Source organism: Schistocerca cancellata, chromosome 7 (genome assembly GCF_023864275.1).
Source record: "Schistocerca cancellata isolate TAMUIC-IGC-003103 chromosome 7, iqSchCanc2.1, whole genome shotgun sequence".
Lineage (NCBI taxonomy): Eukaryota > Metazoa > Arthropoda > Insecta > Orthoptera > Acrididae > Schistocerca > Schistocerca cancellata.
Window position 1 is genome coordinate 174,249,927 of NC_064632.1, and position 14,579 is coordinate 174,264,505.

A 14,579-nucleotide genomic window follows, 5' to 3' on the forward strand; every position below is an offset into this window, starting at 1 on the left:
AACACAGCTATGACAGTTTAAAACTGTTATACTGATAGTTCCTGTATCTGTTCTTTCTGTATTTGGCATGCACTCCGTGAGACTGAAGCCCTTTGTGTTTTCCTGAGATCCCCTAACATAAAAGACTGCCCAGTCCACGCCACACAGCCCCTGCTACCCGTGTAGCTACTTCTGAGTGTAGTGGACTCCTGTCCTCTTCAGTGGAACTCGAAACCCAACCACACCAAGAGAAAGTTTTTTGGTCCAGATAATATATCAATTAGGCTCCTTTCAGTGTATGGTGATATGATAGCTCCATACTTAGTAGTCATAAGCAACTGCTTGCTCAATGAAACATCATACCTAAAGACTGGAAAGTTGGAGAGGTCACACAAATGCTCAAGAAAGGGAATTGGATTAATCCACCAAATTAGAGACCCCTAGTATTGACATCAATTTGCAGCAGGATTTTGGAATATGTATTGCGTTCAGGCATTATGAATTACCTCAAGAAAAACAATCTATTGACTATATATGATGGTAGTATCTGTTCATGAAAGAACAATTACCGTGGATGACCATGCAGCTTTGCTAGAAACGAAATGATAATTAAATGGACACCCTAGCTGCAAACAGGCGTTGATGTACTTCATTGGGGAAATGTTGAAAATGTGTGCCCCGACCGGGACTCGAACCCGGGATCTCCTGCTTACATGGCAGACGCTCTATCTAGCAAAGCTGCATGGTCGTCCACGGTAATTGTTCTTTCGTGAACAGATACTACCGTCATATATAGTTAAAATATGGCTTCCCGGCCATTGACCTTCTTGTGCGAACGCACACGCTATGCCTGAACTCGTACGGGACTTGGTAGATTAATCTGCCATGAGTAATGAGTATGATGGGCAAACATCTATTAGTCACACTACGAATGTAGTGGTGTGGACATGTTAGGAATGTGGATCTCACGGGGAGCGTGCAAGGGATAAGTCCCTGCAGACGCACTATCCTCTGTGCCCGCGGCGGCTCAGATGGATAGAGCGTCTCCCATGTAAGCAAGAGATCCCGGGTTCGAGTCCCGGTCGGGGCACACATTTTCAACATGTCCCCAATGAAGTACATCAACGCCTGTTTGCAGCTACCGTGTCCATTTAATTATTTCGTTACAATCTATTGACACACAGTTGGCACAGATTCAGAAAATATTGTTGTTTTGCAACAGAACTAGCTCTTTATTTTCTTGAAGTAATGATTGCTATGGACAGGGGTTCTCAAATTGATTCCTTAAATGTACAAGGCTTTTAATACTATTCCTCACTACTGACTTTTAATCAAATTATATGCCTATGGAGTATTGTTTCGGTGTGCAGGTGGCTTCATGACTTAAAAGCCAGAAAGGTGATGTTTCACAGTAATTGACAGGAAGTCAGAGTAAAACAGAAGTAATATCTGACATTCCCTGAGGAAGAGTTATAGGCCCTCTGCTGTTCCTAATCCACATTAACAATTTAGGAGATAATATGAGCAGTTCTCCTAGATTGTTTGCAGATGATGCTGTCATTTACCATATAGTAAAGTCATCAGAAGATCAAAACCAATTGCTAACTGATTTAGACAAAATATCTGCATAGTGCCAAAAGTGACAATTGACTCTAAATAATCAAAAGTGTGAATTTAGCCATCTACAAGAGTGGTAAGAAGAATTGGTTAAATTTTGGTTATGTGGTAAGTCACACCAATCTAAAGGCTGTCAAATTGAGTCAAAACACCTAAGAATTACAATTATGAACAACTTGCATGGGAACTGTCATGTAGAAAAAGTTGTGGGCAAAGCTAACCAAAGACAGTGTTTCATTGGCAGAATATTCAGAAGATGCAACAGCTCTACTACATAGACTGCCTATGCTACCCTTGGCCATCCTCTTGTGGAGTATTGTTATGCAGTATGAGATCCTTAGCAGACAGGCTTGGCAAAGGGCATCGAAATAGTTCAAAGGAGGACAGCTCCTTTTGTATTATCTTGAAATAGGGGAGAGTTGGAGTGGCAATCATTAAAACAAAGGTCTTTTTCATTGCAGATTGATCTTTTCACAAAATTTTGGTTACCAGCTTTCTCCTCCAAATCCAAAAATATTATGTTGACATCTGCCTATGTAGAGAGTAATGTTCATCATAAGAGAAACCAGAGCTTTCATGGATAGATTTAAGTGTTTGCTATTCCCGCATGATGTTAGTGTGGAATGGTAGAGAAATAGTGTGCTAGTGGTTCAATGAACCCTCTGCTGGGCACTGAAGTGTGAATTAGGGAGTAGTCATGTACATGTAGATGATGTAAGGTGAATATTTTTCATAAGTAAATCCCATATTTTCAGAAGGGCAGCAGGCTTTAATTTAGAGATCATGAGTTTGCTGTTGCTTTGGATACTACGTTTGTAACTGCACATATTGACACTAAAGGAGTATCAGTCTATCAGTTAGTGTACGTTCTGTACGATTCAGAAAAACAGTGTTATTTTTATTGAAGCATCAGTCAATGACTCAAGTCCTCTTCAAAGTAAAGAGCCATCAGTTGTGAACCAAGCCCCTTTGAAAATAAAGCTTAAATAGTAGCACTTTCACTTACTACACATCATTTAAAATTTTATGCTCAGACCTTTAGACATCATTACATGTAATTTTCACAAAAAAATGGTCCAATTGTTTTGACTGTTGTACATTGTTGTCTTTGTCATCAGCACAGTTTATATGCATTGTATTATATGTTGGCAGTAGTGTTTACTGATTATTTGTACTTCTAAGAGAGTGCCACAAGAATTCACTGAGACTTATATTTTCTCAGGCAACTGCTCAGTTCAGAATAAGAATCATGCTTTCAGCAGATTTCTGTTGTACCTAACTGATTCTGTGAAATTCAACAAATTCAAACAGTAATTTTCAATAAGAGTCCACAGTTTTTTATACTCCAATTCCCAGCATTATAAAAAGGAAGCTAAGGAAATAGGGCAGATTTTTACTGTGCATGATGTTGGAAGTGATTCTTTTTGTTTCAAAGCAGGTAAATTTCTCATTAGTGGGTTGCTACTAAAACAGTTAATATATTGGAAGCAGTAAGGTACTTGAGAGTTAACACCTTTGTTGTGTTGCATGAGTAGGGCAAATAAGATTAAGTTGACATGAATGTAATGTTGTGGATTTTGATTGTATATGTGCCCAAACTAAAACTGGGGATTAGAAACATGCTTCTCTAGACAATAATGATGTTTGTTCCAGTGAAAGGTGTTGGTTTCTTCGGACCTCGAAGCGAATTTGTGGTCTCTGGATCGGACTGTGGAAATATTTATTTCTGGGAGAAGCATACAGAGGCAATTGTACAATGGATGCGTGGAGATGAAAATGGTGTGGTGAGTGCTGCCTCTTTACAATAACCATGAAGAAATGTAATAAAAGTTTGCTTTTAATTAATGTTGTGCCTGAATAGTTTCTAAAAGTGAAATAGAAATGTAGAAAATATTTACAATCCAATTGACAAATTGATATTTGGTTCACAGATAATCATATAAATGACACCAGTAATTCATCATTATTATTTCTGGAAAATTGGGTGGGCACTACTTCCCTTTTGCACCATACAGCAACAGTCAGTCAACCTGCCTCTGTGTCATAGTTCAGTAAACTGTTAGTGATATGATCACTTTAGTTGCACATAAGTACATTCAAATCACCCTCAGAAAAAAAGTCTGCTGGAATTTGGCTGGCAAAAAAGTTAATGGCAATTCTTAGGTATTAAGCAGATTGAGAGTCTGATCCACGGATTTAAATGGTGAAAGTACACCTGCATTTAAACTAATTAACTGAGATAAAATTGCTACCTAGTGCTTACCATCAAGAAGCAAAATGAGACTTTCACTCTGGAGCGGAGTGTGCGCTGATATGAAATTTCCTGGCAGAGTAAAACTGTGTGCCGGACCGAGACTCGAACTCGGGACCTTTGCCTTTCGCGGGCAAGTGCTCTACCACTTGCCCGCGAAAGGCAAAGGTCCCGAGTTCAAGTCTCGGTCCGGCACACAGTTTTAATCTGACAGGAAGTTTCAAGAAGTAAAATGTTTGGTATTACTGATAAGCACACATAGAAGTACACTTGACAATGCAATCATAGTTTCTGTAACTATTAGGTCATTGTCTACAGGGGAGGAGAGAGGGAGAGATTGGGGAAAGTTAAAAAGGAATGGCAGCTCAGTCAGGCACCAGCAGCAGGAGGAGGGGGGGGGGGTGAGATGCACAAGTAGACCATCTTGTGGGACTGTTAATGCACTGTAGCATGCCAGTATTAGTAGTAGCACTCCTCGTGCTTTTGGTTCCATTGACAAATAGTGTGTAAGATGGAAGATTGCTTCATAAGTCTGTGTGAACTCAACAGAAATTGAGACTTTTGCTTATCAAGTGATGCATATGTGACAAGGAGTAATATCTTCCTTGAGTCCCACTGGAAGATGGTTTCTTAGAATTTTAAGAACAGTCATTTTGCTCTCACTCTGAAAATAAATCTGTATCCAGTTGCAAAGATTTATTATTATTATTATTATTATTATTATTATTATTATTTTGTGTTGGTGAACTTTTTCTGTACCATCAGTCAATCCTGAACAGCAAAGCTCCCACACAGAGGAACAGTAGCTGCACAATATCTGTCAGATAAAGGTTTCAGAAGTATGAGTTTCTTTGGTGGAATTATTAGAAGTGTCTGCTTTCCACGAAAAACATGTATGTGGTCATTTTTTCAGATTATTTTAGGTAAGTTAAAATTAGACCTGTGGCACACTGGACTATTTTTAAACAATATTACTTTATTGTATGAAATTTTTTGTATGATATATACACCTTAGAATTGGGCAAAAGTATTGTTGTTGCTGAAGCCAATGTGTTCTGCATTTGGAGGCATAGTGCCTTGGCACCTTTTTTTTTTACTGCTTTTTGGGAAGAGTAACTTATGCATTGTGACATATTTGATGTGCACTTTTTAAATTCTCCATTTCATGTACCTCCTTTTATCTTCTAACACTTCAGGCACAAATTTGTTTCGCCAGATATCTCTCATAGAGGTAAGGGCAAACCACTACTATTAATTGAGCATTCATTTCACCAAAGTTAGATGCCTAAATTTTTACCTAGCATGTAGAGTAGAGGCTGTTGATCAGCTGTGGGTTGCAAAATCTCTTGCATTGTAAACAGCATTCAAATCTTATGATGTGAAGATAAAATGTCAGGTTAGGTCCTGTCTGACAACCTGGAACCATATTCATTTATGACAACTACTTGTAATCTGAGTGCAAGATTTATTGAAATATATGTGTTTACTACCAATTTTACACTGTAGTTGTATTTTTTAAGTAATCTTTCTGTCTCCTTCGTCTGTTTTATATATTTACTGTTTCCTTCAATCCCAGAAGTCTTATGTATCTGCCAAGGTTCTAGATTTCTAATCGTTGTCGTGATCTAAGTGAATGTGCTCTGCATTTACAAGCTTGTCTTTGTTGTGTTCACCTTTGCTCATGGATCACAATACAAAAATTTAGTGTATTGCAACAGCAACCAGTACTTTGTTGAAGTGGATTTAGATAAAATTAGTTGTAGCATCTGCTATCCCTTTGTTATATGCAAAATATTATTTTCTGTAATACTCCAACATTCTGTAAAATTGGCTGGATCATGACATTTGACATAATGAAGGTCCTAGATGTGTGTAAATGTAGTTGAGCTAGTTTAAATGTATTTCATCAAACAAATTTTGAATTATTAATACTTTTATTTCTTCACATAGGTGAATTGTCTTGAGCCACATCCTCAGATTCCAGTTATTGCTACAAGTGGGTTAGATGATGATGTGAAGATTTGGGTTCCATCTTGTGAGCAAGAGCCTGCCATGACAGGTCTTAAGTCTGTAAGTATGAACTGCAGCAGTTGTTTGAGTGAAAAGGTGAAAGGACAAAAATGCTCTTTATAGTAAATTATATCTCCAGTAAAAGTTTGCTCTTTAACCACAGTGTTTTCAGTGAACCAGCCTTGCAGTTTGCACAAACCTTGACATTCATACTTTCATAAAATTTCTCGTATGCAGAACACTCATTTTGTATGTCACTTATTAAACTGTCTTAACATAGTCACGTCTTTGAAAAATTTGCACTTACTGTTTGTGTAACAGGTTTTATATTTTTATACTAGCATTTGATACCTTGCAGCACATTTTTCATTAAATATGCTACAATTTTTTGTTGATTTTGTGATTGAAGAAAGGATATTCGAATCATCTGGGAATGGGTACATCCTGTCGCCTCTATTACTTCATCTGGTTCTAGAAAATGTCATAAGAGGACGATGCACAGAGCTGTTCAAGAAATTGATAGTTTGGCATTCCCTGATGATAGTCATTTTATTTGATTTGCCCAGGAAAACAAAAACCAGTTGTATTAAGCCCACTATTGCTGTTACCAAAACGTACTTTATAGTGTGGTATCAGTCCCTGTGATTCTAATAAAGCTAACTGGTACCTGTAAAGAGTAATAGGAAATCTTTCACTGGTTTATTAGACCCAATTTCTTCAGGACTGAATATTCTATGCCTTTTGCCCTCTTAATGCTTTACATTGGACAATTACGTGTTCCATCCTCCTCACCATAAAGTCTGCACTTACAGGCTTCTTCCACTATACCCATTGTGTGTAGCTGTTTCTTAAAGTTCCCATGGCCAGTCATAAGTCTACTATGATTATAATGTGTTTGCTGCTCTAGCTGAGGATCACATAAGTTGTCTTGAAACATGGCTTTGGCATCATTAACTTCCCATGTTTTTGTTTTTGAATCATAACCCAGTATTCTCCATGCTGCCTCCTGATTCAATTATGCGGTTTTGATTTTACCGTATTCTTAGCGATGGTTAGGACAATCTCCAGTCCAATACCCCCCCTCCCTGTGGGTCCAGGGGTTAGAATAGGCTCGAGGTATTCCTACCTGTCATAAGAGGCGACTAAAAGTAGTCTCAAACCTTTCAGCCTTTGTGATGCTCCCCTGTAGGGTTCGACCACCATTTTTCAAAATTTTCCTGAAGAGGGAGCCAATTGGGGAATGGCGTGTTACATGATGCATAGTATCCATCGTGTGCTGAGACCTCTTGCATCCTTTATCGACTTGGATCTGCACTTCTGCTCATTCTCGAGTTGTTGAGTGAAGTCACCCTTCTGGGTGCATTTTCCTCCATCCTCTGTGCAGTATTGCTTTCTGCGCTGTTGACGGTAATGGACTTCTTAGCTCGTTTATGGCTGATATCCAGCACGGTAGCAAGTCTGTTGTGGTGGGGCCGCCATGTACCCTGTTGGTTGTAGCCCCCTGACCACACAGGGATTGCTCTGCAGTTGCCTGCACCGTTAACTCCCCATGCATGCCAAGGAGTAGATGCCCGTGTCACCATGGGGCAACGGGGACGCCCGACAATGGCCATCCTGCCAGGTTGCTTTTGCTGCAGCTGGGTGGCGCCTGTGGGGAGGTCCCCTGGTTGGACTGTGTGGCATCAAGGCGGATGACACACCATGAAGTGTAGTACATCTCTTGCTGGTGGTCAAACACCAGCAGTCTCTAAGCAATCAAGGTCTAACGTCAATGCTATAAGAAATACGGCTATAAATCCCCCCCCCCCCCCCCCCTCTCCCCGGCAACACCATGGGTGGATCGCTAGGCTAAGGATGGCAGTGAAGCTTATTTGAAGCTTATTCACCCCGGTACCTAATGTGTACGAAAGTTGAGGGGGAATCTTTGTTGTCAATGAAACGTCAGTATTTTGTGGAGCATTTAGAGGACAAGTTTGGGGAGGTGGAGGGCTTGTCCAAAATGCGGTCAGGGTCGGTCTTGATCAAAACAGCATCCTCTGCCTAGTCACGGGCACTACTCGCCTGTGATAAGCTGGGTGATGTTTCTGTTTCCATTACACCCCCCACCCCCACCCCCTCCCAGAGGGCCCACAGTCCCTTTTGTGGGTACGTGTGGCGTGCACGGGGCCCCGAGCTATTGCAATCTCCTTCCTTTTTACAGACTGCATTACTGTCCCTGTTCCTCTCCTTCCCTGTCCTTGCTCCTTTCTCTCTGCCCCCTCCCTTCCCTCTTCTTGGACTTCTTTATATCGACCTGAATATCCTCTCAGCTTTGTTTTTGGTGTATGCTATTGTTTAGTTTGCTGTTTCCATCTCCTTTGTGGTGTTTTTGGTCCCCTTGGGGTTTTACCTCCATTTCCATTTTTCTGTTCAGTGTGAGCCATTTGGGGATAAACTCCCAACCTAGTTTCCATGGTGCAGGCTCCTCTCCCTCTCCCCTCCCTTTTCCCCTTGCACCCTGGTCCCCTTCCTGCTAGGTCAGCAGCACGGTAGCCAGCCCGTGTGGTGGGGCTGTTAAGTACCCACTTGGCTGAGGCCTCTGACAACACAGGGATCACACTGCTAGTACCTGAGCTGTTAACGCCTTGTGTATTCCAAGGAGTCGGTACTCATCACTTTGGGGCATCAGAACTCCCAGCAATGGCCGCTGTGCCAGATGGACCTTGCTGTGGCTGGGTGGCACCCATGGGGCTGAAATATGGCATCCCGGCTACAGTCCACAATTGAAATATGGTATCCCGGCTAAGACACAAGTTGAAAATATGCTCACTATTTTTTATTTACTTAAATTTGCCATATTTCGTGACAGTACCTTTTCCGTTAGACATTTGTTAGGCGATATTAGTCTTGGCTTCAGTTGTCTAAGTATGATTCCACAATGCATCTTTGTCGGTTGCAGAATTGACGTGATTCAACGTGTTTCTCTCATTTTGGTGTTTCAAATACAGTTTCTTCAAATGTAGTTTCTTCTTTTTAGTTAATACAAAAATAATAGTAACATATTTCAAAATTATTTATGACGGCGACCTTCACATTGTTCTTCCGTCAACACACACCAAGAGTTAGCTGCCGACTGACTATAGTCAAAGACGACTCCAACGTCAAAGATATTTTACACAATTCACAAGTTTCCACTTGTAATCAGTCTCTTTGCTATTCTTCGATACATTTTCTAATAGTAATCAATATGCTTTTACTCTCAAAAACAGAAGTAAATTAACATATAATAAGACAAATTATAATAAATCCTGACAAAAATATAAGAAAACATTTACAATTCGGTATCGACAAATACGGTAAAAAAAATAACATCTCCCAGATCCATTACAGGGCGAGCCCCTGGTCAGAGTGGGTGGGACTAGGGCGGACTCCTTACACATGAAGTGACAAAGTGTCAACATCCTGGCCATTCTGTGGCTGTCTCTAAGAGTGATAGAAGACATGACACTCCTTCTGATCCTTTGGCCTACCCCTCCCTTGGCCACCTCCTGGGATGATGGTCAAGTTCGCTGGCTTGGGTTGAAACCTTTCCCTCGGTACCTGGTTTGTACCAGGACAGAGGGCGAAAGTTTTGCCTCGGCCTAGCCTTTTTTTTTTCTTTTCTTTTTTTCTTTTGTGGAGACGATTGAAGTCGAATCCTTAAGTAAAATGCAGTCTGGTTCTTTGCCTATAAAGACATCTTCTGCTGCCCAATCTGAAGCCCTGCAGGCTTGTGAGCATCTTGGTGACATCCCAGTCTCCGTCGCACCCCACCAATCTTTGAACTTGGTACAGGGCATCATTTTCCACTGGGATCTTCTTCTCCAAACTGACGAGGAGCTCTGTGCAAACCTCGAGTAGCGAGGAGTTTGTTTTATCCACCGTGTACAACAAGGCCCTAGAAACAATCACACCGATACAGGCACCTTTATGCTGGCCTTCGTGGGGAATATCCTCCCAGAGAAGGTCAAGGTGGGATGTAAAACCTTACATTCCACCACTGACGATTTGCTTTAAATGCTTACGGTTTGGACACACGTCTTCTTGCTGCTCCCCCTCCCCTGCCAGAGATGCACTCCCTTTCTTCAGCAGTTGCCAGTGCTGGAGCTCCCTTCTGGGACTCCTCTTCCTGGCACCCCCCAGAAAGGCGATCAGCAGCTCCACATTGGCCATGTGATCCGCGGCCAGTGGGTGCCGAGATTGCCAGGTGTAATTCCATACTCGACCTCACTGCAGTCTCCTCTTCTCTTGCTTCACAAGAGAAGAAGCAGAAACACAAGAACTGGAGCAAGGCCATCCGGTACCCTCTTAGGTGCCGCCTTCTTCTCCACCAATGAACCAACAGAGTCTGACTTCACCTGTATGGACATTACCCCATCATTATCGGTGACAGATGGTGACTTGGCGGCATGACTGGCTCTGGTCCATTTACTTCCCATTTGGTCTCCAGCTTGAGAATCCTCCAATGGAATTGTAATGGATATTTGCGTCACCTCCCGGAGTTGCAACCCCTTCTTTCCTCCTACTCTGCTGCTTGCATTGCTCTCTAGGAGACCCATTTTGTCAATTCTTACTCACCCACCCTTAGTGTGTTCCACGGTTTCTGTCGGAACCGAATTTGCCCGTTGCGGGCTTCTGGTGGTGTTTGCACCTTGGTCTGCAAGGACATTGTTAGTAAATGGGTTCCCCTCCATACCACTCTGGAAGCAATTGCTGTCAGGGTCCATCTGGCCACTCCAATCACAATCTGTAATCTCTACCTCCCGCCTGACAGTCTGCCCACATCCCTTGCCCTTCCTGCTTCTAGTGCCTAAAAGGTAGTCACACGACTACTGCTCTGGGCAGGACAGTTGAAGCTGTTCTGGCAGGGCTTGACCCCTGTCTACTAAACACTGGCGCTCCCACACACTTTAGTGTGGCACATGGAACTTTCTCTGCCATTGACCTCTCCATCTGCAGTCCCAGCCTTCTTCCCCCCATTCAGTGAGGTGTCCATGATGACTTATGTGACAGCGACCATTATCTGATTGTTTTGACCTTCTTGCAGTGTCTTTCGCTCCGTCACCCTCCCAGGTGGGCCATATCTAAAGCTGATTGGGATGCCTTCTTCTATGCTCCCATCCCCCCTGTATTGCCTCACGACAGTGTTGATGAATCTACTCAGACTTTGACTGCTACCATCCTTTCAGCAGCTCTTTCAGCAATCCCTTCTTCCTCAGGTTCCCCACGCCGGAAGATGGTCCCTTGGTAGACTCCGGAAATGGCTGTGGCCATAAAAGATCGCCACTGTGCTCTTCAACATTTCAAGCGGCACCCTTCTTCTGCTCTCCTTCTGGTCTTTAAAGGACTCCGCGCCTGGGCCTGTTACCTAATCAAATTTCAGAATCGTATCTGCTGGGAACGATATGTGGCTGCCGTAGGACTACGCACCCCCTCTTCAAAATTCTGGGTGAAACTCAGGTGAATTTTTGGCCATCGTCCTCCCACCGGCGTTGCAGGAATTTCTGTGTGTGGTATTGTCCTTACCCATCCGGACTTCGTAGCAGAAAATTTCGCTCAACACTTTGCCCAAGCCTCTGCATCGACTCAGTATCCGCCCCCATTCCTCCTCCTGAAAGAGCGCTCGGAACAACTGCCTTTGTCTTTCATTTCTCACTGCTTGGAGCCTTATAATGCCCCATTTAGCGAGTGGGAATTCACCAGTGCCCTCGCCCTTTGTCCCAACACAGCTCCTGAACCAGATGGGATACATAACCAAATGCTCCAACACTTATCGGTAGCTGGCCACTGTCATATAATGACCCTTTACAACCATCTGTGGAGTGAGGGGGTATTTGCTACCCAGTGGCAGGAAAGCAGTGTTATTCTGGTGTTGAAGCTTGGGAAGCCGCCTCTTCAATTGGATAGCTACTGTCCAATTAGCCTTACCAACACCCTCTGCAAGCTCCTTGAACACCTGGTGAGTTGGCAGCTGTTTTGGATCCTTGAATCCCACGACCTTTTGTCATCGACTCAAGGTGGTTTTTGCTGTGGCCACTCTACAGTGGATAAGTTGGCCCACCTGGAGTCTGCTATCCGGTCAGCTTTTACCCATCGGCAGCCCTCATTGCAGTCTTCTTTGACCTGCATAAAGCCTTCGCCACCACCTGGCGCCACCACTTCCTCACCACCCTTCACGAATGGGGCCTTCTTGGTGCTCTGCCTGTTTTTATCTGTAACTTTCTTTTTTATCGCTCTTTCCGGGTCCACGTTGGTTCCTCCTACAGCATTTCCCATCGGCAAGAAAATGGAGTTCCACAGGGTTCCGTGCTGAGCGTCCCTCTCTTTCTCTTAGCCATTAATGGACTTGTGGCGGCTGCTGGGCCGACAGTGTCCCCCTCTTTGTATGTTGACAATTTTTTTATCTATGTCGCTTCCTCCATCATGGGCGCTGCAGAATGCCGTCTACAGGGGGGAAATCTATCAAGCACAATCTTGGGCTCTCTCCCATGGTTTTCAGTTTTCTGTGGCCAAGTCATGCATCGTGCATTTCTGCTGTTGACATACAGTCCATCCCCATCTGGACTTGTTCCTCGATGGCCAGTCTCTCGACGTGGTGGACATCCATCACTTCTTGGGTCTGGTCTTCGATGCCCAGTTGACATGGCTCCCTCATCTTCGCCAGCTGAAGAGGACGTGCTGGTTACATTTCAGTGTTCTTACGATGTTTGTGCAATACCACCTGGGGTGCAAACTGCTCTATTTTACTGCGATTGTACGTGATTGTACAAAGCGCTGGTCCAGTCTCGTTTAGACTATGGGAGTTCTGTTCATGGTTCTGCGTCACTTTCGATATTGCAGATACTAGACCCCATCCACCATTCTAGGGTACGAGTTGCGACTGGGGCGTTCCAGACAAGCCCCGTGATTAGCCTTCTCACAGAGGCGGGGTTCCACTTCTGAGAGTTTTGCACCAACAGCAGCTGATATCTTACGTGCTCTGCATTCGCTGCACCCCACAGCACCCTAATTATGGTCTCCTTTATCCAGCTATGGAGATAAACCTCTCGCGGTGGCAGCCACGATGTGGACTGCCCGCATTCAGTCGCTCTTTTTGAGCTCTAGCACTTCCCTTTACCACCTCTTTTCTCCACTCACGCAAATACCCCTCCGTGATGCGTCTCGGCCAGAGCTCTGTCTTGATCTCTCCATCAATTCAAGGATTCTGTTGCTCCGGAGGCCCTTCACCACCAATTCTACTGTCTCCTCCTCAGTTCATTCCAGGGTTCAGAAGTGATTTATACTGATGGCCCCATGGTTGCTGGTCACACTGGTTATGCTTACACCTATGCGAGACACACGTAACTTTGTTCCTTGCCAGATGGCTGTAGTGTTTTAATGCAGAATTGGTAGCCATCTTGCGCATACTGGACCATGTCCGCTTCTGCTCAGGACTGTCCTTGACTATCTGTAGTGACTCCTTGAGAAATTTGCAAGCTGTCGGCCAGTGCTTCCCTCACCACACGTCGCTCGTAGCTATTCAGGACTCCCTTTTTCTCCTTGATCAACGTGGATTCTCAGTGGTTTTCATTTGGACTGCAGGCTGTGTTGGGATCTCTGGCAATGAACTTGCCGAGCAACTGGCTAAATTGGCTACTAACAGGCCATCTCTGGCTATTGGCATTCCGGAAATAGACCTTCGCTTGACATTACATCATCAGGTTTTGGGACTCGGGAATGCAGAATGGGACACTCTTTCTTCGCCGAACAAGCACAGGGTGATAAAGGATTCTACAACTATGTGGCGGTCCTCCTTATGGGCCTCACATAAGGCATCAGTCGTCCTTTGCCGGCTCCGTATTGCCCATACTTGGCTGACTCACAGTTACCTCCTCCGTCGTGAGGACCCCCCTCTCCATCGTTGTGGATCGATGTTGACTGTGGTTCACTTCTTACTGGACTGTCCCAACTTAACCGCCCTGCGACGAACTCTTAGCTTTCCTGACTCACTACCCCTGGTGTTAGCCTCAGCAGCTGATCTCGTTTTATGGTTTCTTTGTGATGGGAGTTTTTATCGCTTTATTTAAGGGTGGGACCGTCAACCTTATCAGTGTGGGTAGAGGGGATGGCTGGCCATCTTGCTCCCCCACTTCGCCTCGATTGGACTGGCTTCAATTGGGCTTGGTGGTTCACCCCGCCATTTGCTTCCCACTCCTTTCCTTACGGGGTCTGTTTTATCGTGTCTGTCTTGTTTGCCTGTGCTTCTTCCTTCATGCTCCTGTCATTCATCGCTTTCTTTCCCTCCTCTCTTCTTCTGCCTTCTTCCTTCCTTTTCTGTCAATCATTTATAATTTTATGGCCATTGTAGTTCGCTCTTATAGTGTGAGGTTTTATCGGTTTTAGTTATTCCAAGGTCAGAGGGACTGATGACCTCTTAGTTTGGTCCCTTCTCCAATCCAACCAACCATCCATCACACCCCATAAGAGCTTAAATATGGTCCAGGGTATCATATTTCACAGGGACCTTCTTTCGCAGTCTGACGATGAGCTGCACGCCACTTTAGAACATCAAGGTGTCCATTTCATCCTGGGCGTCCACCAGGGTCAGAGGGATAATCAGGTTGCCAATGGTGCCTTCATCTTGGCCTTCGAGGGTGACACATTACCCGAGAAGGTCAAGATGATGGTCTACTGCTGTGATGTAAAGCCATACATCCTTCCTCTC

General features: G+C 43.9%; 1 protein-coding gene across 3 annotated transcripts in view; it reads left to right on the top strand.

The window, feature by feature from the left end:
* LOC126092014 (DDB1- and CUL4-associated factor 8-like) overlaps window positions 1–14,579 on the top strand; it is a 138,333-nt gene that overhangs the window by 93,323 nt on the left and 30,431 nt on the right. For all 3 annotated transcript variants that reach the window (XM_049907394.1, XM_049907395.1, XM_049907396.1), the window contains 2 exons: window positions 3,250–3,380; window positions 5,798–5,917. In XM_049907394.1, the coding sequence (XP_049763351.1) occupies window positions 3,250–3,380; window positions 5,798–5,917 (251 nt within the window). The remainder of the gene's footprint in view (window positions 1–3,249; window positions 3,381–5,797; window positions 5,918–14,579) is intronic.